Genomic DNA, 23,933 nt, shown 5'->3' on the forward strand with positions numbered 1-23,933 from the left:
GAGGGTTTAGGCTCCACATCTTTACTTCGTTGGCTGAGACTGGCAGAGACACTATGAGATGGCCTTAGCAAAAGGCTTTTGCAAGTGGCCGGCAGCACCTCCTAGCTTGATAAGGGCAGGGGCATCCAATCAGGGCACACAGTGTTGAGGGAAGGCTGGGTGCTTGCTAGTCCTTGTGTATCAGCGGCGGCCATCTTAATAGGATCCAAATGCAATAGAGGCAGATTGTGTATGCGGCCAAGATCGCATTGTGCATGCCCATGCGTACCAGTCCCTAGATGGTAGATGGTACCGGAAGAGACATCCGGAGATGGCCTTAGGAAAAGGCCATTGCAAGTGGCACAGCCACTGCTACGGCTCTTATTGAACCGTAGGATTCCCTGTGCGGCAATGTGGACATATTATAATTTGGCTTGTGTGAACACTACTATCTTATTAAATAGGTGTAAGGACTTTTGCAAATCATTTCTACTGTAAAATCAATCACTGGTACTAAATTGGAAACCTACAATATGTTTCTCTTTGATGAGAGTGCATAGGAAACTGAACTGAATGACTGTATTTGGGGTTTTTACAGACTGTTTCAATTACACTTGGTATATGGATAGTTATTACTCTTTGTTTTACCTATATTTGGTACTTTTATAAGCAGATATGCTGTAAGAAATATTTATATTATGTAAATTCAATGTACATATTAGGTTTTGAGTAGTTTGTTGTAGGGAGACACATGGTTTCATTGGGTTAGGTGGGGTGCCCCAAGGCAGGTTTGTATTGGGTCACTTTGTATGTACATCAAGCAAAGATTCAACCCTATAGGTTTTGGTTAGTCTCTGAGTATGAAACAGTTCCTGGAGAAGGATCGGGACCTATAACAGAGTACTTTCCTAGAGAGGAACAAAATGATACCTGCGGGAGGTGCAGGCCACTGTAGGCACTGGGTAGGGAGTACCGCCATGAACACTGGGACAATGAAGGGCTCCACTGGCATGTCTACAACACAGACCTTTGACAGTGTTTAGGACTACAGATACAGGACCAGGGGCTACTAGAGGTGCGGGGTGATGGGGTTTAGGTGGTGTCCTACTGATCCTTGGTACCTCTCTGGCTTCTGGTGGTGACTGCATAAGGTATGTGTGTTTGGGTCGGGGGCGTAAGAGTGAGCGCCCCATTTGTAAAATGTTCCATTTATTCCAAAGGTGCCTCTTTGCATGTGAGAGTTATGTTTGAGATGAAAATCATATCAACTTCCTGTTTTGTAGTTGCAGATCTGAAAGGTGCAAGATGTTTTTGTTGCTTACCTGTAACTGAATTTCTCCAGCATTGGTTTCTTTCATAGAGTCACATGTTTGAATGATTCCCTGTCGTCAAACCGTGAGTCCCTGGTCAAAGAAATATCACCTACAAAGCAATGGACATTGCTAATAACGGCTTCAGGGCTTCTTCCTTTTAGCCCATCCACCTCATTTTGGTTCTTTTTGCCTATATACAATGAGGTGGCAGGGCTTTAGAACCACCCCAGGCAGCCATCTTCTGATTTGAGCCTTCAGTCAAGTGACTGATGAACTGATAAGTGACAAAAGCTGCTGGTGCAGCATCACAGTGGAGGTTGGGGATGGGAGTGTGCATGTGAATCTATAGAAGATGCAAATGCTGGAGAAATACAATCACAGGTTGCAGCATTGGATATTTGATAGATTCACATGCTAGAATAGAAAACCAAGCAGTGCTACATGCAGGAAGATGTTTCTACCCTCTATAATCTCCCCTCTACAATCTCCCCTCCTGCATGCTTACAAATTTAAGGGAAGGAGGGCAAAGCTACTTCTACCTTATGTGAATAGATGATGTCCCACCGCCTGGCCAACAGCAGATTCCCATCTGGCGTCCTCTTCCAGGAAGTAATGCTGGGAGAACATGAGGAGTGTGCTCCATGTGCCCACCCTGCAGATGTGCTTAATGGATACCCCGGCATGGAATGCATCAGTGGCTGCTTTTCCTCTAGTAAAGTGGCCGGTTACTGGGCATGGAAGGCAATCTCCCCTATTTTCTTGGCAGTGAGTGATGCAGCCAGACACCCAATGATGCAGCACGACACCTTGACTGGAAATGGCCTGGCCCTTGTCTCGTCCTGCAAATGCCAAGAATATTCTTGGAGACGCACAAAAGACACTTGTGCGTTTTACGTAAAAGTTCAGGATGCCTTAAATGTCTAGGGAGTGCAAGCTTTACTTCGCTGATGTGGTGTGGTTTCCAAAGAAAGTTGGGAGAACTATCTGCAAGGATTCACAGGTTTTGACCTGAAGCAGTCTCACAGATGACTAAGAGAACAAACAAAAGGTAAACACTGGTCTACACACAATGTTTACAACTCGCTAATGGCTGAGGTTTTGGTGACCAGGAATGCCACCTTCCATGAAATGAACTTGATGTTGCACTTGTGAATGGACTCGTAGGGGGCCATCACTAATGGCGCTAGAACTGTGTTGAATCGCCAACTTGGCAGCAGTCGTGGCTCCGGTGGAAAAGATTCCAAAGCAGGGCTTTAAGAAAGGTTTTGACTGCTTGTCAGAGAGAAACGGCAGTGATAGAGGCCTTCTTGCATAGGCCGTGATAGCCAAAAGATGAACAGATGGTCCACCGTGACTTTCAATGGGTCTAGGTCATGTGCACCACACTACACTGATAAACAGCCTGACGTTTTGACATAGGTTCTGCGTGTGGTGGGTGCTCTTGCTGCATAAATGATATCTCAGCATTCCTCGGGTATAGTTAGATTAGAGTGTCTTCGCAGTTCAGAAACCGAATCGGAGAGAGAGAGCAAGAGGGTTGTGATGGAGTACTTGGCTGTTATATTGCGTGATCAGTGCATGATGCATCCTGAGGCATATGGGCATCCTGCATGTCATCCTCCAGAGGGTCCGGTACCATATCTGTTGTACCCAGGCTGGGGACACGAGAATCATCCTACACGGTTGCTCCTGCACCCGCCTTATCACTCTGGATATCAAGGGGATTGGTGGGAATGCATACAAGCAGGTGTTGATCCATGGTAGGGAGAATGCATCCTGCACAGATCCTGGCTCTGGGTATCTTCTCAAAAGAGAGGACATCTGGCATTGACGCTGGTGGTGAAGAAGTCGATCGGTGGAGACCCCCATCTCCTGAGAACTCGTTGGAGTTCCCATCTGTCCAGCTCCTATTCGTGAGACTCGGAGTACTGTCTGCTGAGCTGATCCACTAAGATGTTATCTTTCACAGGGAGGTGCTTTATCTTGATCTGGATCGCTTTCTTGAGGGCCCTCTACCATAGTTCTGAGCCTCCGTTGACAACTGAGTCTATCTTGTACCCCCCTGCATGTTGGTATAGTGCATGGACATTGTGTTGTCTGTGCACCATTACCTCTTGGCCCTTCAGGACTGGCTGAAACGATCTCAACACCCACCTGATTGCTCGTAGTTCAAAAGATTGATGTGTACAGGTGTCGCTGCATTTGTTCATGTATCTTTCGCTTGTAGGTTGCCTAGATGTGCTCCCCAACCTGTGAGGAAGGCGTCCAGCCTAAGATAGGGGTTAATGTTGGGGACTGAAAAGGCATGCCTTGTAAGAGGTTGTCCTTGTCGCGTCACCAGTAGAGCAGCTGGTGAAAGCTCTGTGTCAGGTGAATTATGTCTTCCCAAGAGCCTGCGGTCTGCGTCCAATGTAGGTCTAATGTGCCTCCTGAATATGTTGCATCCTAAGTCTGCAGTTTGGGACTAACAATAAACATGATGACATCATGCCTAGAAAAAACCTGTATTGGCACATAGTGGTGGTCTTCGCTGCCATAAACAATTCCACGAGTAGTAACAGTGGCGTAATTCGTTCAGTGGATGGGCTTATGCAAGATATGGATATTTCCAGGTCCGCTACCAGGAATCTGGTTGTCTGCAACAGAGTTACAACTTATTTCTTGCAGTGTTCTTAGAGAATCCGTATGTGTTGATGGCATGCATTGCCTGCTTGACACTTTGGATTGCCTGGTCATCTGAGACTGCCTTTCTGAGCCAGTTGTCTAGGTATGGAAACACCTCCACACCGGACAAGCCACTGAAGCTAGCCACTTTGTAGACACCATGGACGCTGATCTCAGGCCGAGCAACCATAAATGGTAGTGATGGTCCCACCAAATCTTAGATAGTGTCTGTGTGCAGGATGAATTGGTATATGGCAGTAGGTGTCTTCCAAATTTATAGTTACCAGATAATCGCCTTCCCGAATCCAAGGTATGACATGTTACAGTGTGGTCATTTTGAACTTGATGCGCTTCACATGCCTGTTTAGGTGGTGTAAATTGAGGATAGGGCACCATTACCCATTCTTTTTCTTTATGAGGAAAACACTGGAATACAGCCCTTTCCCCTTTTGCTGGTGTGGAACCCTTTCTATGGCTGCTTTCTCCAACAGCTTGCCTGCTTCTAACTTGAGCTGACATGAGGCAGTCTTTTCCTTTTCACAGTGACCTTAGGGGTGATGTTAAGACTTCTAGCATGTGGCCCCCGGCCACCATCTGCAGCCCCATTTGTCTGATGTAATTCTTTGCCAGTAATGTACGTGGCGGCTCACCCTCCCTCTACCCCCAGGTGTGCAGGGCTGGAAAGGATCCAATGGAAAGTCAGGAATGCTTAGTCATCTGGGGTCTGTGATTGACCTGAGCACTGTTTGCCCCTTTGAGCACTGTATTTTGTGGAGGAATGTTGGTACCTCAATGCCGTCTCATCAGTAGTAGTTGATCTATGAGAGGTATAGCCTCTGCTCCACCTCGAAATGTCTTCTCTTGCCGGGTTGTCGTCACCTATGTGGATAAATGATAATTAAGTGTCATCAGTTTCCCATATGGTATCCAGTATCTCTATGGCTGTTGTGGTTCTTCCCCGTTTGTCCCTGTGCTCATAAAGCACTGAATTCTGCTCCTCTTTCGACACTTGGAGATAAAATATCTGCACAGCCTTGCTAATTTTTGCTTGAAAAATTAGCAAGTCTACATCATCCGGTGCAGACATTCTACCTGGGAGTCCCGCTTCTTTTGTTTGGCGATGACATAATCATCCCTTTCCACAAGACTCTTCATGTGGTGAGTCTTGTGGAATATCTCCCTCTTCTGGTTAATCTACGGGAGCATCCTTATCTGAGAACCAACGGTATAGGACCCACTGGGTTCTCCCATGAATAAGGGTCTTCCGTAGAGACTGTCAATCTTGCCCTAGTTGATGCAGGAGGTGAGACGCTTGTTCACTGTGGCACTGTTGCAGGGTCTGATGCGCTGGAGCGTGGTCTAGATAAGATTGAGGGAGATGGGCTTCTCTGTCTAGGAACTGGCGGCGGAATGGACTGCAAATTTGTGGCCGCATCCATTAAGTGAACTCTTTTCCTTCTCTGAAACTCTGACAGGATATTTTGCAGAGACTGCATAAGGGCGGGTTGAAATGGGTCATCTGTATCCTCCGGTGGTTGCATATGTGTCTGCCAAAAGAGACAATCCTTGGGTACAGTCCTCCTGGAGAATGATGTCTAGTAGTTCTGTCATTTCCTTGGAGAGATTGACTACGTTATGGTTGGGTTTTGAAGTTGTTGGGGGTTGTTGTTCTTTCGCAGTGGACAAGCAATGGTCCATCGACAAGCTGTGCTGCACCGTTGACAAGTCTGACGTAGACAAGTGTTTGCTCATGGACGAGGTGTGATCCATGCGTGGTGCTATACCTGTCAACGAGTGAGACAGTGGCAAGTGCTTACTCGTTGACGATGCTGCACCACCTGTAGATAGCTATTTTTTCATCAAACGTTTACTGATCTTCTTCGACATTCTGTCACCACACATCAACGATGGGATAGCCATCAAAGAGCCTGTTGATGATGGTTGTGCCGCTGGTTTGGTAGCCATAGGCAGTGCTGAAGATCTTCCCGTGGACGAGCAATGAGTTGCAGAAGTAGCTGTCATGGACAAGCTTGTGTACAATGTCTTAGATGTGGATTGGCTTGACTGTTGACTAGTTTTTGTCAACAAGGAGTGGCTACCCTAGTCTTTGAGTGCTTCTTGACACTAGATGAGTCCCCTTGTTCAGTTTCACCTCTGAACGTGATCTTAGGGGGAGGGGCAATGCCCCTTTCCACTGAGGAAGCTCTCCTTTTCACTGGAGCATGCTTTTTAGAAGTCCTGTCCAGAGAGGCTGGGGCTGTCCTGATGGATTCCTCATCTCAGAAGTGCCACCTTTTTTCTTCTGTGCCCGTCCTGGTGAGTTTTTTGGGTGACGATCTGACATATGTCACAGGCCTCGGTGTCATGTGATGAGATGCATTGTTGGTGAGGGTCCCTCAGAAAAATGTTTTATTTGCACATCTTGTGCAATCCTTGGAAAGGGATTTAATCCTTCAAGAATCTTCCCTTCCGGTCACTGCCCAGTGATCTTGGCTCCTGCTCTCACTGGCCATATCAGATGAAGCATCGTTATCAATCACCGGAAAAAACAGAACTCGATGGACGATGGGCAAGAAGGTAAATGGTTCAATGAATTAACTTTGCACCCATCGCAATACGACTACTTTTTGTATTGCGCCAGTGTCCGTTCTGGTGGCCCCTAACCTAATTTCCATTGCTAGGATTTCCATCTTCTCTGCAGAGGCTTCCCATAGAGTTCATGTAATTCCCATAACACTGTTTGTGATTCCCTGATTTTAACCTATCATCTTCACTTGCAGTTGAAGGCCTTTTCACTGTATTTACTTACTGTTTGTATGTTGGACTTCTGTAATTTATCTTGTTTCTTCGTGAATGGAAGGTACTCTTTCCTTACAGGTCATACCTGGCAATATTTTATCATGTTGTGCTTTACTCCACTTTGGTATGTGATTATTTCATGCTCTTTGCATGTCTCTTTTAGATACAAAGCCAGCTGCCCCATCTGAAGGCCATTGTGCAGTACGGCCCGGAGCTAAGGGAGAAGAGACCCAACCTGTACACGGTAAGACAGTGTTACCATTCTCATTGCCCTAACCTCCCCCGTCTACTAAAGCTACTAGAGACGGGTCTGTCCAGTAGGAGAGTGTCTCTCAACAGGTTTCTTCTAATCATATACCTTAGGATAACTATCGCCCAGCTGTGGAAGCTCTGAAATGCTTGTGCTCTTCTGACACCCAGTCCCACCATCCATTATTACCACTGTGAGAGCATTTGAATCTCTGCATCACTGAGAGGACTGATCAGAAATCAGCAGACACCCCTTTCCAATGGTATGAGCAGGGCCATCCATTCTCCAGCGTGCCAGGGGTAGTGAAAGTGACATGAAGTGCAAGTGACATCACAGGAAGTCATTTAACATGATCTTTGGCCCAGATGACATCACAGAAAGTAAGACATCATTGTAGTAAGAGTTATTTAAGACTTTGGAGTGTTAACCTTAAATAACCAAAACGTAATTCCCTAGTTCAATGTTCACGCACAGTCATTAGGACCTTTCGGCCACACGTTCCATGAGCCTGCAGCACCCGACAACTATAGTGTAGCCAGCTAAATCATCTGTGCCTTGCTTTAAACAGTATGTGAAATACGCCAATGTCAAAAGTCTTACCTGGGCATTGAATGAGCAACTGTATTTCTTGATGTAATTTCTGACCTTTATCATGTTTTGAACTGGTCCACCCAAAATCTCACTCACTCCAGTACTGGTGAAACTGTCCCCTCTTGCACACCTCTCCAAATGGGGGTGAGTGGAATGTTTTTGGTTGGAAAATCTATACAGCCAATGGAGAGAAATCGTTTTTGGAGAGTGAGTCTAGTAAAGTCTACTGCAGGCTTTGGCTTGTTAGAACACAACCAGAGATATCGGACATTGTGCCATTGGTTGAGTATTGTGTGAGTGTGAGTGGTCGTTTGGGCCCCCCTCGCACATTCTGCATGAAACGAAGCCACTTGCTCACGCACTAGCGATGGACGCCTCCATTGCCCTTATGCTAACATCAGAATAGGTGGGGCTATTGCAAGATACACTTGGCTTCCATTTTGTATGCCATCGACTCCATCTTTGGACTAGGCCTCACTCTGATACTACGAAAAGGCCTCTCTCCCCACTGCAGCGCTGCACACAACGCGCTCATGGCCCCCACCTTTTCTTCCACTGTCTGAAAACTTCACAAATCCCTTTCTCACAGATGTGCAGGAATAATTGAAACAAATAGTAAACTGTATCGTATCATTCTTCCTCTATGATCAATGTCCCGTGTGTGAACCGGCTCGGACCATGCCCTGTGGCTCATCCATCTCCACAAACCTGCTCGTACCCTCTTGACCCGCTGTTGGAAAATTACTGCCAATGTAACCCTGTGCCCTCCTAAGGTATTCTCTTGATGTACCAGAAGTGTGACCCTGCTGTGCAGCCCACCCCAGAGTGCCCCAACTAAATGCAGACCTCTGTTGTAGTATATTGTGTCCTAAAACTAACATATGCCACTATACTCCCCCCTTGCCTTGAAGTGTAAAGAACCACCCGTCACCCAGGTTATCACAGGGGACAAGAACCCTAAACCTTGTACTGCATAAAAGTCCCAATGAAAGACGATGTAATCAGGTGAATGCAATTCATAGGTTTGCAAAGATTTACATTAATGATTGTTGTTTATTATATGCCCAGTGGTAGTTTCTCAGGCCAGCTTAGTTAGTGTCGACGCCATCTCGCCGTGACCTAACCCTCACCCCTCCCGGAAACAGTCAGCTGGACCTCGTGACACTCACCCTCCCACCAAATGGGCAGCCTATCCGGAAGAAGCAGCGCCTACACTACTATATGTAACATTGTTCCCCAACCAATTCTCTACTAATGTAATACCCTATGTTAATGATGTCATCAATTATGCTGTTGCACTTTATAATCCCATGTATTTGTATTGTTTGCAGAGCGCTCTCGAGGCAGCAGAGTTCTCTGGATGCCAACTTTATATAAAGTCTTTTTAAATCTTTCATTATGAGGTTGTATTGGTAAGTCAGGGAGAAAGCCTTCACAGTATTTCCATTCATACAGAAAGATAATGGCCCTCATTACGAGTTAGGAGGTAAGGTACGGCCTTTACCGGCATGGAGCAAATACTGTGTCCGTGTTGCCACAAGGCCGCTATTAGAGGGAGATTACGAGTATGCGGGCACCAGCTTTGCGCCATGTCGGTAATTACCTTTCTGCCCTGCCGCAAAAGGGCGAAGAATCACCCTTACCGGCATTGCGTGAAGCGCAGATAGCTCCACCGCCATCCAGGCCATAGGCATTAGCGGTGACCGCTATTAGTGGAACCGGAAGTAGCGTCATCGCACATGAACGGGAAAGAGCACGGCGGCCATCTTTAAAAACACAATCCATTGCCATCCTCTGTAACCAGGAGCCATCTCAACACCACACCCCTACCACACCTCTACCACTACCTGCAGCATATCACAAACCCCAAGGCACTCAAAAAATGTGCAGAGCGCTTGCGCAAGGAGCGCTTCTCACCAGAGGAGTTGAACATGCTGGCCAAGATGCTGCAAGAACATGCGGATGTCGTCTTCTCCACCAACATGTCTCGATCTGCAGCGCAGCGGAAGAAGGAGATATGGGCGGAGGTGTTGCAGAAAGTGAGTGCTGTTGGCACCACCCCCCGCACTCCTAAAGATGTCCGGAAGCGCTGGGACGACCTGCGCTTACGCATGCGGAACATCCTCTTGGCCAACCGCAAGCAGGCGATGGCAACAGGTGGAGGTGCGGACTCCCCCATAAAGATGCAACCCTGGGAGGAGATCTGTGCAAGCACCATTGGGATGGAGGCTATTGAGGGAGTGGGGGACATGGAGCGAGGAGCCCCGAAATCGGCTGATGCAGGTAGGTGTCCCAAATGTAACACTGCAAAGACCAACACGATGATGTCCCCCTGAACTGACAGTGCAATGATGGAAAGCAGGGTCCACCAACCATATTTTTGCAAGACTGCCTACAGGCAGTGCACAGAACCATCTTGTCCACATGTATGATGCACCCCATATATGTCTCATCCCAGACGCATCCCTGCATCACCCACCCAAAAGCCAAGCAACCCGTATGTCACTATCCCAATGCCAATCAACTGCCATTACATATCAATGCAGCTACCCCAATGCATGCCTGATGCAGGTAGACCCATCACTAATCCTCTCCCTCTCTTGGTCCCCCACAGGCACGCCATCAGACAGCGATGACCAGGACCCCAGGGAGGATGCTGCAACACCACACAAGAAGGCCAGGGGCATGGAGGGAGAAAACCACCCCTCTACATCAAGGGGAAGAGGGCAACCTGCAATACCGTGGAAGGGCAAGACAACCCGAGAACCCACAGCACCAATGTGCACTACGGCCCCCACCACAGCACCCACACCAGTCACCAACACACAGGAGCTGAAGGCACTGTATCGGCTGCCAGCAGTACTGTGGGGGAGACAGCTGCCACAGCAGCCGTGTCCAATGACGAGGCAGATGTTCTACCACATGGCACAACCACCGCTAGAGGCCCCCCGCATTCACCACACCTCTCCCCATCCAGCATACACAACAGCAACAGCCATGAGCTGTCTCCTGGGGAGTCATGGCCCGGTAGTTTTAGCCCCACGCCAACCGTGCATGAGGAACCAACCATGTCGGTAGCACCTCATACATCCACCAGTGTCCTGAACAGCCAAGAGGGGATCAGGGCAATCCAGAAGCGGCAGGAGGAGCTGACAGGGCTGTTGACACAGCACATCATGGAATGTGGCCGGGCAAGGGATGAGATAAGGGAATGTGCTTCATCCCTCAAATCTGCAATTGAGACCACCTCAAAAGACATATGCAGTAAATTGGCAGCAGTGAGGCAGGTTCTCACCCAAATGGTGACAGCAATGGAGGCCATGCATCTGGCACAGGTGGCAGAACAACCTGGGACATCCTCCAATGCCAGCTCCACTAAGTCCAGCCCCCTGCGTAGGTCTGGCCGGAACCTGCGCAGGTCGGACAGGGGTCTACCTGCTGCCGGAAGAGGAGAAGGGTTGTAGGTTCAGCCTGTCATTCTGGTTTCATGTAGACTTATGGTGCATGCCAGTGCACACCATGTGTGGGGAAGTTGTGGGGGTAGCGGGAGGGGGAGAGGGTGTGTGGGGGAGTTGAGGGGGGAGGCGGAGGGGGGAGTGTGTGTGTGGGGTGGAGGCCTTGTGCACTTGATATGTTACATATTCTGAATAGACCTGTTGTGAAATCTGAATTCACATATGCAGACATTGCTTATTGTGTACGTGTGCTTTAATGGTGAACAGTCTACAGTGTCCTTGTCCCTGACACACCCAGTGCCCTGAGTTCCACCTCCATGTCACACTCCCCATCCATGTGTGCTAGAAACATTGGTCAATCAGAGTCTGACGCATGCCACGTCCCTCCTGTGCTTTGCTGCCACCCTGAAGTGCAGCCCCATCTCCACCCTCCTCATCCTCATCGTCAGGTGGTTGCAGTTCAGCGTCAGGGGGCAGAGGCACATTCCGTCTGATGCATATATTGTGTAGCATGACACATGCCATGACGATCTTGCCCACCTTCTCATGGCCGTACAGGAGTGCCCCACCAGACCTGCTGAGGCAGCGAAACCGTGCCTTCCAGAGGCCAAATGTCTGCTCAATCACCACACGGGTACGTGTATGCGCACGATTGTAGTCCTACTCGTGCCTGTTCTGCGGGTTCCGGACTGGGGTAAGGAGCCACCTCTTCAAGGGATAGCCTGCATCACCTGCATGTGGGCAACAATGATTATGTGCAAGTGCACACATAATCAATGACACCATAGCATGCATTTATATCCTGTTTGCACCCACAGATCCATGCATGAATAGAGACACATGATGTGACTGCTATGTGTGTATTCCTCTATAGACAGGTGTGCGTGCCATCGTCTAGTGGGCGCAGGGGGGGGGCAATTCCTTGTGAGTGCTCATGCACTGTGGTAGTCCACGCTGGTTGTGCCCATGATCTGGGTGATGTGCAGTGATTTGTATGCTTTCATCCGGTCAACGTTGATGGCAGCCTCATGATGATCTCACTATGCACGACAAATGGTGACATGCTGTTTTGGTAGACCTCTGTGTTGGTGTAGGGGTGCGTTCATGTATTTTGCCCTTATGTGGCTCCTTTGTATGCAGTAATGGAATTGGTGCTGTGCAATGGCCATCCTAATTGCTTGTCGCTGCATTGTGTTGTGGGGGCTACGGTCTGATTATGTGCAGTGTACATGTTGATGGCTATGGAATGGTTGTTGCACTGCATCATTTTCGTGGTAGGGCAGCTTACGTCTTGTATTTTGTGGTCAGGTGTCGGGTCAAGTCTGGCCTGCTTTAGGGTATGAGCATGGTCCATCCTCTCAGGTACTTTCAGCCAGGTGAAGGATGCATCTCTCCCCCCTCCCCCGCATCTCAGCCAGGTAAAGTATGCATCTCCCCCCCTCCATCTCAGCCAGGTGAAGGATGCATCTCACCCCCCAATCACCTACCCACATCGCATTGCCATGAGCCTGACATGCAACTCACCGAGTAGCCAGGATCTGTGCCCTGCGTGTCGCTCCATGTAGCCTGGTATCGTGGAGTTCCGCATGACCATTGAATCATGGGTTGATCCTGGAAATCGTGCACAACAATATGTGATGATCTTGTTTGGGTCACATACCATTTGCACGTTGATGGATTGGTATAACTTACGGTTGCGGTACACTGCCTCCATGGCATGTGGGACCACCAATTCGACATGGGTGCTGTCGATGGCGCCAATGCAACCAGGGATACCGGCCAGTGAATGGAAACCAACTTTGGTGTTGGAGATCTCCTGGGCTGTCACTTGGTTCAGCGTACGTGAGAATAATGGTTGTGATATGCCCCACTGTGTGCTGGTAGGTGCCTGTGGCCAGGAAGTGGAGCAAAGACACTACATTCAGTATAGGTGGGATGGCGGTGCGTATTTCAATCAGGCTGACGATGTCGTCATGTATCATGTCCACGATGGTGGTGATGGTGTCCCGGTCAAGACGGTACAGGGTGTGGATCTGCTCAGGGGTTAGGTTGAATGGACTGGCTCGGATGCGAGGGATTGGGGCTGTCTGCGTGGTAACACTGGCTGCACTGGTGGTGCATGCTGGGTCTTCCTCACCCTCCTTCTCCTCCTGCGTCTCCTCTGTGCTACCTGTTGTTGTTGTTGTTGCAGCAGTTCCACTGCAATCATGTCCTCCAGCCCCAGCATTGCTAGTAGTATTGGAATCATTTTGGTGTGTGACTGGGTGTGGGAAGGGGTGGGGTGTGCTCCTTTTGTGCTGGCCCAGTCTATATTGCCTCCACCTGTGCTGATTGTGTGCACCTGTAGCAGTTGGGAACATGCACATGGCCGTTTCCGGGTGGTCCGCGATGCCGGTATTTACTCCATGCCGGTAAGGTACCTTTCGGGCTTCAGTAGGCCGTTATTTGCCGTTATTTGCATGTCCGCCTGACTTGTGATGTCCTCCTGTTTACGCCATGCCGGTATTGCCAGCATGAAGGGTCGCATGCCCGCGCCCATGCCGCTATTAGAGGCACCGTTAATTACGGTGCCGCTAATAGCGGTTTGGTGGGTTGTAATGGCCCGAAGCAGTAAACTATGCCGGTAATACTTTACCGGCATCGTTTATCCCTTACCTCCAACCTCGTAATGACCCCCAATAACCCTTAAACAAATAATTCAAAGATGAATATAGAGAGGATATGCATGATGGGAAAACTGGTGAGCAGATTTATGGCATTGGATTCTTTGGATGGCAGGTTACTATGACGACGGGGTCATGAAAAGATTTCTTAATAGGGCTATTAACTCCATTCCTCTCGCATCTTTCTATTGCATCCAAGACAATGGAATCTCTTTCTAGTGAACTGTTTCTGTTGCTGATTTATCAATAAAGTTAAAAAAAATATAGTCACCAACTTGTGACTTTTTTGCTAATCATCTAACGGTTATTTCTTTATTGAAACACACTTTTGTTGATTTCATATGGTACACGATGTGATTTCCTATTTTAGAAGTGAGATGCAGACCCATTCAGGTCGCGGGTAAAAGGGCTCACTAGAAGAAGGATCTCTGCGAGCAAGGGATGTTGGTCATTTAAATCGCAGGTCAAATATTCACAGCTATTGTACTCATGGATCACGACTTTAAGTCAAGTTCTTTTTAAGTGTTAAAATATTAATAAAAACATATGAAATGACAATGCGGATGAAAACAAGTGACAATACACACAAAGAACAACATTTCTACTGTACATTTATATCACACCCTTACGGCGAATTACTAAATATAAATATAGGTTGTCAAGGACTAACTTAGTAGTGTCAGTAGTGTGTTGCCATTCACACTTCTTCCTTTCAGAAGTATGAAGTTTCTTAGGGAAAAATAAAGTGGCTGCTTGAGCTGTGTTTGGCAATTCACTGAGCCAGCCTTGAGGGCAAGCGCCTCCCTGATTTAAGAGGAAGATCAGATTAAACTTCTAGCATCATTGTCTGACCAATGCAGTGTAAGACTCAAAAAGCACAGGTGATTTTACACATTATAGTTGCCACGTTCACCGGTCATCAGATATTAAGCCTACTTTATAAAGAAATACACTTCATCAAGTTTGCACCCATCAATTATCCGCCCTAGCTTTTTACCTTTCGAATATTAATAATTTTTCTTTTTTTACTATATTTGTAAGCAGATCATTTGCACAAAAGAACATGTCACTTACCCCTGGTAACGTTCTTTCGATTGGATGTTCCTCCCACGTATTCCACATCTTTTGGTATAGCCATATTCAGCTTTAGGTGCCTCAGAAAAAATGTTCAGCAGTGGGTGCTGCCTGTTGATGCTGGTCGACTAGATGTCCCTGAGAATGAGATTTCTCCAATGGGCTCTCAGGACTCAGTGGTCTCAATTCTCAGGCAAGATGTCAGACCTTCTTCAGGTTTCGAGCAGAGTTGTGCAGGATCTCTTGTGGTAGGCCTGCGAGGACAGAATTCTGAAGAGAGAACCCTTTTGGCAAGCAGGGCTGGAGATAACAGTAGTAACGGATGCCTCACTCGCGGGGTGGGGAGCCCATGCCAACGATATGACAATCAGCGGTCATTGGTCTCAATCAGAGTCCAAACTACAAATCAACCTTTCAGAGCTGAGGGCAATCAGACTAGCGCTGAAGGCCTTTCTGCCCTCTGTACAGGGAAATAATGTCCTGATAATGATGCACAATACAGTGGCCTTGTACTACCTCAACAAGAGAGGAGGCATAGGGTCACTACCACTATGCAGAGAGGCAATGCAGCTCTGGTTCTGGGCAATTCAAGAAGGAATCTTCCTATCGGCGGTTCAGCTAACCGGAAAGGTGAACACAGCGACAGACGCTCTGAGCAGGCAGAGCACAGTCTCTCACGAGGGGGAGCTAGCTCAGGAAGTCCTTCAAGAGATCTTCACCCTTTGACGGACCCCTCAAGTAAATCTGTTCACGACCAGTGTTAACTGGAAAAATGAGCGGTACTGCTCCAGGGAATTTCCCCAAAGAGGAGCTCTAGGGGACGTGTTTGGAGTGCACTGGGTGTTTCCACTCCTGTACGCGTGTTCCCCCAGTACCCATCATTCCTTATGTCATCAGGAGGTTGAGAAAGTTTGGGAAATCCATGATCCTAATTGCACCGGATTGGGCCAGGAGGACGTGGTATCCGGACCTTCTGGAATTCTGCCCTCCAATACCTCTTCTGCAAAGAGAGGATCTTCAAACACGGGACAAAAGTCGGATTCTCCATCCAGAGGTCAAGACACTCAACCTTCACGCATGGTTTCTGAGAGGTTAAGATATAAGTATTGGGACCTCCCAGATGATGTTATGTAAATGTTTGTTTCTGCCTGAAGGCCAGCAACAAACGTTGTAGCACTGCTGTTGGAACAAGTTCAGCAGCTGGTGCAGGGATAAGAATGTGGACCTTTTTCTGTGCAGTACACCTATGGTGTTATCGTTTGTGTGAGATCTGGCTAATCTGGGGCTCCAGGTTGGCACAATTAAATATTTGGCTGCGCTGTCAATTTTTAAGCATTCATCTGAAGAGGTATCTTTCTTCAAAATGCCACTAGTGATACCATTTCTGAAGGGACTGACACATTTGTTCGCTCTTGTTAGGCAGAAACCTGTGCAGTTCCCTTAGGGACCACTGCAAAAGGCTTAGGACTACAGGTGTTGGCAGTAAACCCAATTTGTAGCAGTCTGTACCACCAAGATTTACCTGGTAGCTGTGGCTGAGCAGTCAGACCTCTCTCAAGAAGAGTTAGGCAGTATATAGAGTATACACATTAGGTACAAAAATACAGTAGCACAAGCAAACACTGATCAGAGCTTTGGTATAAAAGTATATAATTATTTATTTAAAAACACACTTGTAAAAATAAACTAACACTAATATGGCAAGCAAGTTCAAACACAGTCACTATCAATATATATACATCCCTGATTACTTATTGATATAAACACCACTTATTTGCAGACAGAGGTGAGCGCTTAACCTAAGATGGCACTCCAATAAATTAGTTAAAAAGGGAGGGAAAAGGCAGAATTAGAAAAGCACACAATACCAACACTTTTAAAAGAACCACAGCAAGTCAGGAAAGGCAGAGTCTACTGTAGAGCAAGAAAGTTCATAGGCCAGGCCTACTCTTAGAGAGAGCAAGGCGGAATGTGTCCAAGATCACACAGTTGAATTATACTTTAAAAGTCTTTGCAGATAGTTCAAAAAGAGTTGGATCAGTTCCAAAAAAGTTAGTTAACAGGTCCCAGGTCACCCCAGGATAGAGAGTCAAGGATGTACGGGACACCTTGAACAGTCTGTTGCAAGGGAGACCAGGCGGGACACAGTACCTGAAATGGTGAGAAAACTCCAGCCGGGGCAGTTGTCCCTGGCAGCGGGTGCAAGTCAGTGCTTCTTCCAGGGGAAAGGAAGATCTCGACGTGGAGGAAAGATGGAGGTCGTTGCACTGCCAGGGAAGAAACCAGCCGCAGAGTTTCCCGGTTAAAAGGTACTACCCTTTTATTCGCGGTAGTGGTGAAGCGTGGCTATCCGGCCCCGGGGTGCTTGGCACGGGCAATTCGACCACGAGATAATCCAGGAAGGCAAAAAGAGGGCAAACTGGTTAACCCCACCAGTTCAAAGGAAGAAGACTCTCCAGGATGAAGATCTTCTCTGTCGTCAGGAAGTGGTGAGGCGGTTCAGCAGGGCTCCACCGGTGGTGTCGTCATTGCAGGTCGGCTCAGCTTCTCCCTCTTCTGCTCCTTTATGTCCTGTGGCAACTTCTGAAGTTCCAGTCCCCAAAGCCCTGCTTTTATGCAGAAAACCCCCATTCATCAGTCCTAGCTGTCACTCAAACATGCTAAGTGGTGAGCCGGCGGCTCACCACTGGGCCAATCACACAAGAGTGCGACTTGAGTTGCAGAGGCAACTCAGTCCAGGGTGCCTAAACCCCCCTCCCACACATCCTGTAGACCCAGACAGAGTGGCACCACTTCCGCCAAAAATTGGAACAAAGGGCTCGACTTGGGTTAGAGTTACAAAAGCGAACACAGGTGCCATTTTGGCATCGAGTTCTGGCAAAAAATCCCAACCGGTGAATTAATATTAATTTATTAAACCGGCGGTATGTTTGAGGCTATGCTAAAAAGTGGTAGCCTCGAACAATGGGAAAATCCCATAGGAATATATTCGCGGTCGAATATAAAAAGTAGTATCCACTGCCACCAGCCAAAACTTGATCAGGGGGGACTGGACAGTGCCCCCTCGAACAACAGACCCAGGGGCAATCGAATTGCCCCTACCAGTACGTCCACAATATGATGGTTTGTACTGGTTCTGTTCACAATTTAGGACCAGTAAAGCCAATGGTGACTTTACATGCCCTGGGAGACAGTAGTCAGTCCCAGGGTACGGAGTCTATGTTTGGGGGTCACTATGACACCCCTGTGTTACTGCACGGAGGGTGCTGTGTAACACACATACCAAAAACACATGAAGCCCTATGGAGTAAAAGACCCCATAGCCCATAAAACAAATTCAAAGTCAAAGGAACACCTCAAATCATGTCTAACAGTGGGAGTAAAAGAGTCTCACTCTTAGCAGGAGAAAAAAATAAACCCCAAAAATCCAGCAAAGCTGCTGGGGGACTGACTAGTTTTGGGAAATTAGCCTTAACAGAGAATTCTCCCTAACAGCTCTGATCCCTTTTTAGGTTCCAGTTTGGGACCTTAATCTGGTTCTAAAATGTTGCATGTGTACTCCTTTCAAACCAGTTCATTCTTGTCCTTTACGGTTGCTATCCTTCAAAACAATTATTTTAGTTGCTCTTACATCAGGCCGTAGGGTGAGTAAACTTCAAGGCTTGTCTTGCAAGCCTCCTTATACAATTTTCTTTAAGGACAGTGGTCCTTAAAGTTAAAGCCACATTTTTGGCCAAAATTGTATCTAATTTCCTTTAACAGAAAAATTTTCTTTTTATCCACCTCCTCCTCCTGTAAAGGAGGAGGAGAGATTGCGCAGGCTTGACCCTAGGCGAGCACTTAGTTTTTATATTTCTGGAATATCTAAATTGCAACCGGATGATCAACTGTTCGTTAGTTATGTAGGCCATAAAATGGGGATGGCAGTCACAAAATAAACCTTGTCTAGGTGGATTATCTTATGCATTTCTGAGTGTTATAGACTAGCTAGCTTCATTCATTTTCTAAAGGAGTGCTGTGTCTTCTAATCACTTTCACCCTGCGCACCCCGTTGGCAGCACTGCGAGCGTTGCTCTTGCTGCAGTAACCGCTTCCTGGAGGGGGCGGAGCTGAACTCCGACACGTGTTTGGTCACGTGACTTCATCCAGCAGTGAAATCGCCGGCACAACCGCCCGTGAGGCGGCTTCATTCATTTTCTAAAGGAGTGCTGTGTCTTCTAATCACTTTCACCCTGCGCACCCCGTTGGCAGCACTGCGAGCGTTGCTCTTGCTGCAGTAACCGCTTCCTGGAGGGGGCGGAGCTGAACTCCGACACGTGTTTGGTCACGTGACTTCATCCAGCAGTGAAATCGCCGGCACAACCACCCTTGCGGCGTTCAGCCCTGGAGGCAGTAAGGGCTGGAGCCGCTGTTGTGCTGTTTGGCTGTGACCTGTGAGTAATTTGAGCCTGGATATTGATGCATAGCACATTTCAAGCACTCTATTAGCTCTAAGGGTCTGGGGTGGAGAGTCGGACTCTGGCAGCTCCACAAGCTGTCGGGCGTTCCCTACCCTGAGACTGAGTGCTCCTCTTGGTTCCTTTGACAATTGTGGCTATTTCTAAAATTAATATTTTCTTATTACGTATGGACTAAGATCATTTTATCTTTAGTTCACAATACATTTGTTTTTTCTATTTTGTTTTGGGGTGGGGGTGCTGCATAGATCCATTTCTTTCTGTATTTTTATTCTAAGAGTGTTTTTGGGACAATTGTTATTATCTTTGGGCTGAGGTTTCCTTGGTTCTTCAGTGCAATATTTACTAGATCGCTGTGTTCATATTTTTATCGACTGTGGTGTATAAAAATTGTATTATTGCAATTCCGGTTTACTTTTAGCTTAACCCTCCACTGCTTTATTTTTAGTCCCCTGTTTTTCCCTATTGGGTCCTGGTTCTCTCTGAATGACACGCAAGGGACTGCGAAGTCAGACAGTTATGGAGGCCTCACTGGCCTCAACTCCGTCTGCTACTGGTAATTTACCCTCTGTTTCATCAGTCACTACTCTGTTAGATGTTCCCTCCCCGGCTATACTGGGGAATTTACAGCATGCTCCAGCAGATTCCCCTTATAACCCTCTACTCCTTAAAACCCTAGCCCAGGCTCAAATTCATGTCAGCGATAGGTCTGTGGTACTCAATGCTATGGGTATTCCACCCCGCAATGCAGTCTACAATAGCTGCATTTTTAATGGAACTCATGATATCTCGATAGACACACAGGAAGAACGCCTAGCAGCTACCTTATCCTCCAATCTTGCGAAAGGTGTTACCCTTCAAAAGGATAAGGGCCTTGTGGATTACTCCAACAACAATATGGTTAATTCTGTTCTCTCAACATCTGTTAACTCTCACCCTAGGATGCCTATCTTATCTGTTAGGGCGGCTGACTCTGTAGCTACTGCCTCTGCATTACCAATGATAATGGTCAATGGCAACACTGCTTTTCCTTCCACTGAAACACCGCCCGAGGTTAACTCTGCAATTAGGGCTATTAATCACACTTCGACTATCCATGTTAATCTGTCTACTAATATGGCTGGAACTCCACACACGCCTATAGGGAAATCTATACCTACCTTGTTCAAAACTCCATTTAATAAATCCCATAATCCCACCCTCAAAACAAAATCCAATCTGGGTACCCAAGGGAAACCAATTCAAGGGAAAAACATTTCACACTTCTTTGGAAAGAGGTCCACATCTAGTACCCTTGCTAAATCTCTACACTCAGTTCCAACAGTGTCTTCATTAGATCATACTAACCTAGTGGATGTAGTTAAGAAATTGGAGATCGAAGATCCTTTAGCTCAGGATATTGACGACATCAGCATTATAGAATGTGCAGACAAGGCAATTGCTGATAGTCACCTGGGCCCCAATTGCAATAATACTAATAATGTCACCCAGCAAATCTGTGATGATTCCTTTGCAGGCTCTCCTTCTGATCTCATCAACTTTATTGATGAGTACACAGAGAAACAAAATTGGTTGAAAGAAAGGGGTTTACTCCCAGACTCAAAAAAGGATCAGGGTAGCGAATCTAGTTTACATCACACTCTTAAGGAGGCAGATGAAAGAATTAAACTTTCCCAACCCACTATTTCGGCTCTGAATATGGTTCTGAGTTCCTTTGTGAATCTGTATGACAATATATGGTCTGAGGTCAGATCTCACTCTCTCCTCTTATCTGAAATTTATTCTAGGTTAGAGGGCCTTGACAGATTTGAAGAGTTAGTTAAAATTATAAAGGAAGAACATCCACTCTTGTCTACACACGGTTCTGACCCTATTCCTTTTAATCAATTACCCTCTGAAGCCCATACCGTACATAAAGGACTTACCGTGATCGCGCCAAGTATGAAAGAGGTAGTTTTAGTTAAGGACCAGGGTCCTATGGTCCCTCAAGGCCCAGTTTTGAATTCTTGTAGCCAACCCGCTGGTCCGCTTCCTAATCCTATTGTTCAAAGTCTTCCCCTTGTGGGAAGGTCTTTAGAACTGGCAGATCTCTCCAAGGGTCCCCCTATCGCCTCTTCTCTGGAGTTCATATCTATTTCAACTTCAGAGAATCCATCTATTCCCATTGAACCCATCAAAGAAATCCTACATCAAAAAGCTGTGCCCTGTATAGGAAGGAAAAGGATAATTACTCAGCAAATGAAGAAAACTAAAAATCAGAAGAATGTGAAAAATTTAAATTCTTATACGAACCAATTTTTTAAAAATCTCTTTTTGGCGAATACTGTGGCTTCCTCATCTATTACTCCCGTTCCGAAGGGGACGGGGAATCATGCTGAATCAGTGGTTTCTCGGACCCCTATTCCTATTACGGTGGCTACTGTAGCCACAGCTGACCTACATCCCACTACAGTAGTTCTATCTCTTTTACCGGATGGTGTGGTTGATGGTCCCTCGACTAACAACATTCCTTCCCTAGTAGTGGGACCTAATATCGAGGGGGTTGTGGACTCTGTGGCCTCTGGTACCCTGACAACAACTCCAACCTTACTAAAGCCGACCTCTGTTAATGCCTCGACTGTGCTAACTACCTCTGGTACCCTGACAACAACTCCAACCTTACTAAAGCCGACCTCCGTTAATGCCTCGACTGTGCTAACTACTAATGCTATTGTTAAAGCAAAGGATTCCTCCTCTGATGCAGTATCCCCAACTATCTCATCTAACTGTATATCAGGGACAGTTCAGAGTCACTCTGAGATTACTCGGCCAATGATCACAGCAAACTTGGTTAACATTGATATGGTCAAACACCTTTTCCGGGAGATATTGGCTCCTAAAATTGTATGTGGGGCAGTGTCTAAGTCTAATCTAGGACTGTCCCTAGATGGGGCTTCTTCTACTCCGCCCCTACCTCTGGAGCCAACGCTCACTGCTGTCACTGAGGGTCTCCCTGTGAGTATTGAGCTTATAACGAGGGACGGTGATATGGGAGCTCTACTAGAGAGGGGTTTGTCTGCCCCTCCCCCCTATAACCCAGCTTTTTCAAGTCTGCCTACTGCCGGCCAGACTATGGGCAGTGAAGGTGCCCCCTCTGGGCCCGATTCTGTTCACTACAATACCTCTTTCAATTTATGTGAAAGATTTCCTGTGGGTCCAAATGTTATTCAAAATAGGACTATATTAAGAGGTGCTAGGGGTCCCGACTCGGCGGTTGATTTTTTAACCCAGTTTACTAAAAAGATCTCTGACTCCTTACCTAATATGTCAGAATCAAAAGTTCCTCGGGATATTATACAATTTACCAGCCTTTGGGGCCAAGATACGCCAATCTGCTTAAATCGTGGTAATATTTTAAAGATCTTTCATCAACTTCCCTCGCTCTTGCTCATTTCTAGCTATGACATGGATAGCATTATCTTCCCCATCCATGATCGGGTAGATGTAAGTAATATCATTCTTAAATCAAGAGTGGTTTTGGATTTGATCATGGGACATAAGGAAGGGTTAAAGCAACTTGGCTTTGAAGCAAATTTACTGAAATCTACTCAGTTCTCCAGTAACAATGGAGGGGATGCAAAATATAGGGATAATCTCACTATGGTATATCATCCGGAAAGAACCCCACAGCCCCAAGGGAGGCAATTTATGCCCAAATCAAATGGAAACTTTCGTAATTGGGCACAGGTCACCGCAGGTCTGTGGAAATAAGTACCTCTTGACTAATCCAGAACTATCCCCAGATGCTCTTCCCGTGAATAGCTTTGGGTTTCTCTCCTGGAACTCTAGAGGTAACTCTCACCTCTTTACGAACTTAGACACTGTTACTTTGATTAGGGCTTCGCATTGTTTCTTTCTCCAAGAAACCTGGATGCTCTCAACTCCCGTCTTCGATGGGTTTGATATCTTTTCTCAAAATGCTAAACCCAGCCTGGGAGGGAGGCCATCGGGTGGTCTTCTCATGGGATTAAGAACTTCTTTAGGTTATAGGACTAAGGTGCTTTTGGATACGCCTTTTGGTATCCTGGCCCTGGAGGTGTTCTCTCTTGATCTAACGGTTATTCTACTTCTGGTTAATGTATACTGGCACAAGGGAATTTCTCCTCTTGAACCGTTTTTGCAAAAGTTAACGGAAATGCTTCTTTCTTGGAGATCTGTGCATCCCAGGGGTAAACTGATCCTGGCAGGCGATCTTAATTCGGATTGTTCTATTTCTTCTGAATCCAAATATGATGACTTGGGACTGGCGATGGAGGATGACTCCCGCCTAGGCATGAAATTCGCACGTGGTCGTCGTTGGAATTTCGCAATGGATTCAGTGGGTCTTACTTGTCTCAATGGTTATTACGACGATACCAATTTATCTCGCCCCACATGGCGTAGATCTTCATTAATATCTACCTTAGACTACGTGTTTGTAGATCACTCTCTCACTCCTTTCTCGTCTAATGTCGAGGTTTCTTTCAATTCATGGAGTGACCATGGTATCCTCCGGGTCTCATTTCTCTGTCTCCTTCCGACTAAGTCTTTGCCCGCGGGGGGTCCTACCCATCTCCAAACTGTGGGACAAGGGACAGGGGTACGTTGGACTCCTCTTAATATTAGCCTACTGAATCGTAAACTGATTTCTTCTTTTAACCATACCTCCT

The 23,933-nt window shown here is 46.9% G+C and overlaps 1 protein-coding gene across 2 annotated transcripts in view; it reads left to right on the forward strand.

Moving 5' to 3' along the window:
* The window catches only part of LOC138511202 (long-chain-fatty-acid--CoA ligase ACSBG2-like), a 737,514-nt gene that overhangs the window by 210,359 nt on the left and 503,222 nt on the right, over positions 1-23,933 (forward strand). For both annotated transcript variants that reach the window (XM_069626730.1, XM_069626729.1), the window contains exon 6: positions 6,919-6,999. In XM_069626730.1, coding sequence (XP_069482831.1) covers positions 6,919-6,999 — 81 coding nt within the window. The remainder of the gene's footprint in view (positions 1-6,918; positions 7,000-23,933) is intronic.

The sequence above is a fragment of the Ambystoma mexicanum genome, chromosome 6p (genome assembly GCF_040938575.1).
Source record: "Ambystoma mexicanum isolate Mex_15411 chromosome 6p, UKY_AmexF1_1, whole genome shotgun sequence".
Classification (NCBI taxonomy): Eukaryota; Metazoa; Chordata; class Amphibia; order Caudata; family Ambystomatidae; genus Ambystoma; species Ambystoma mexicanum.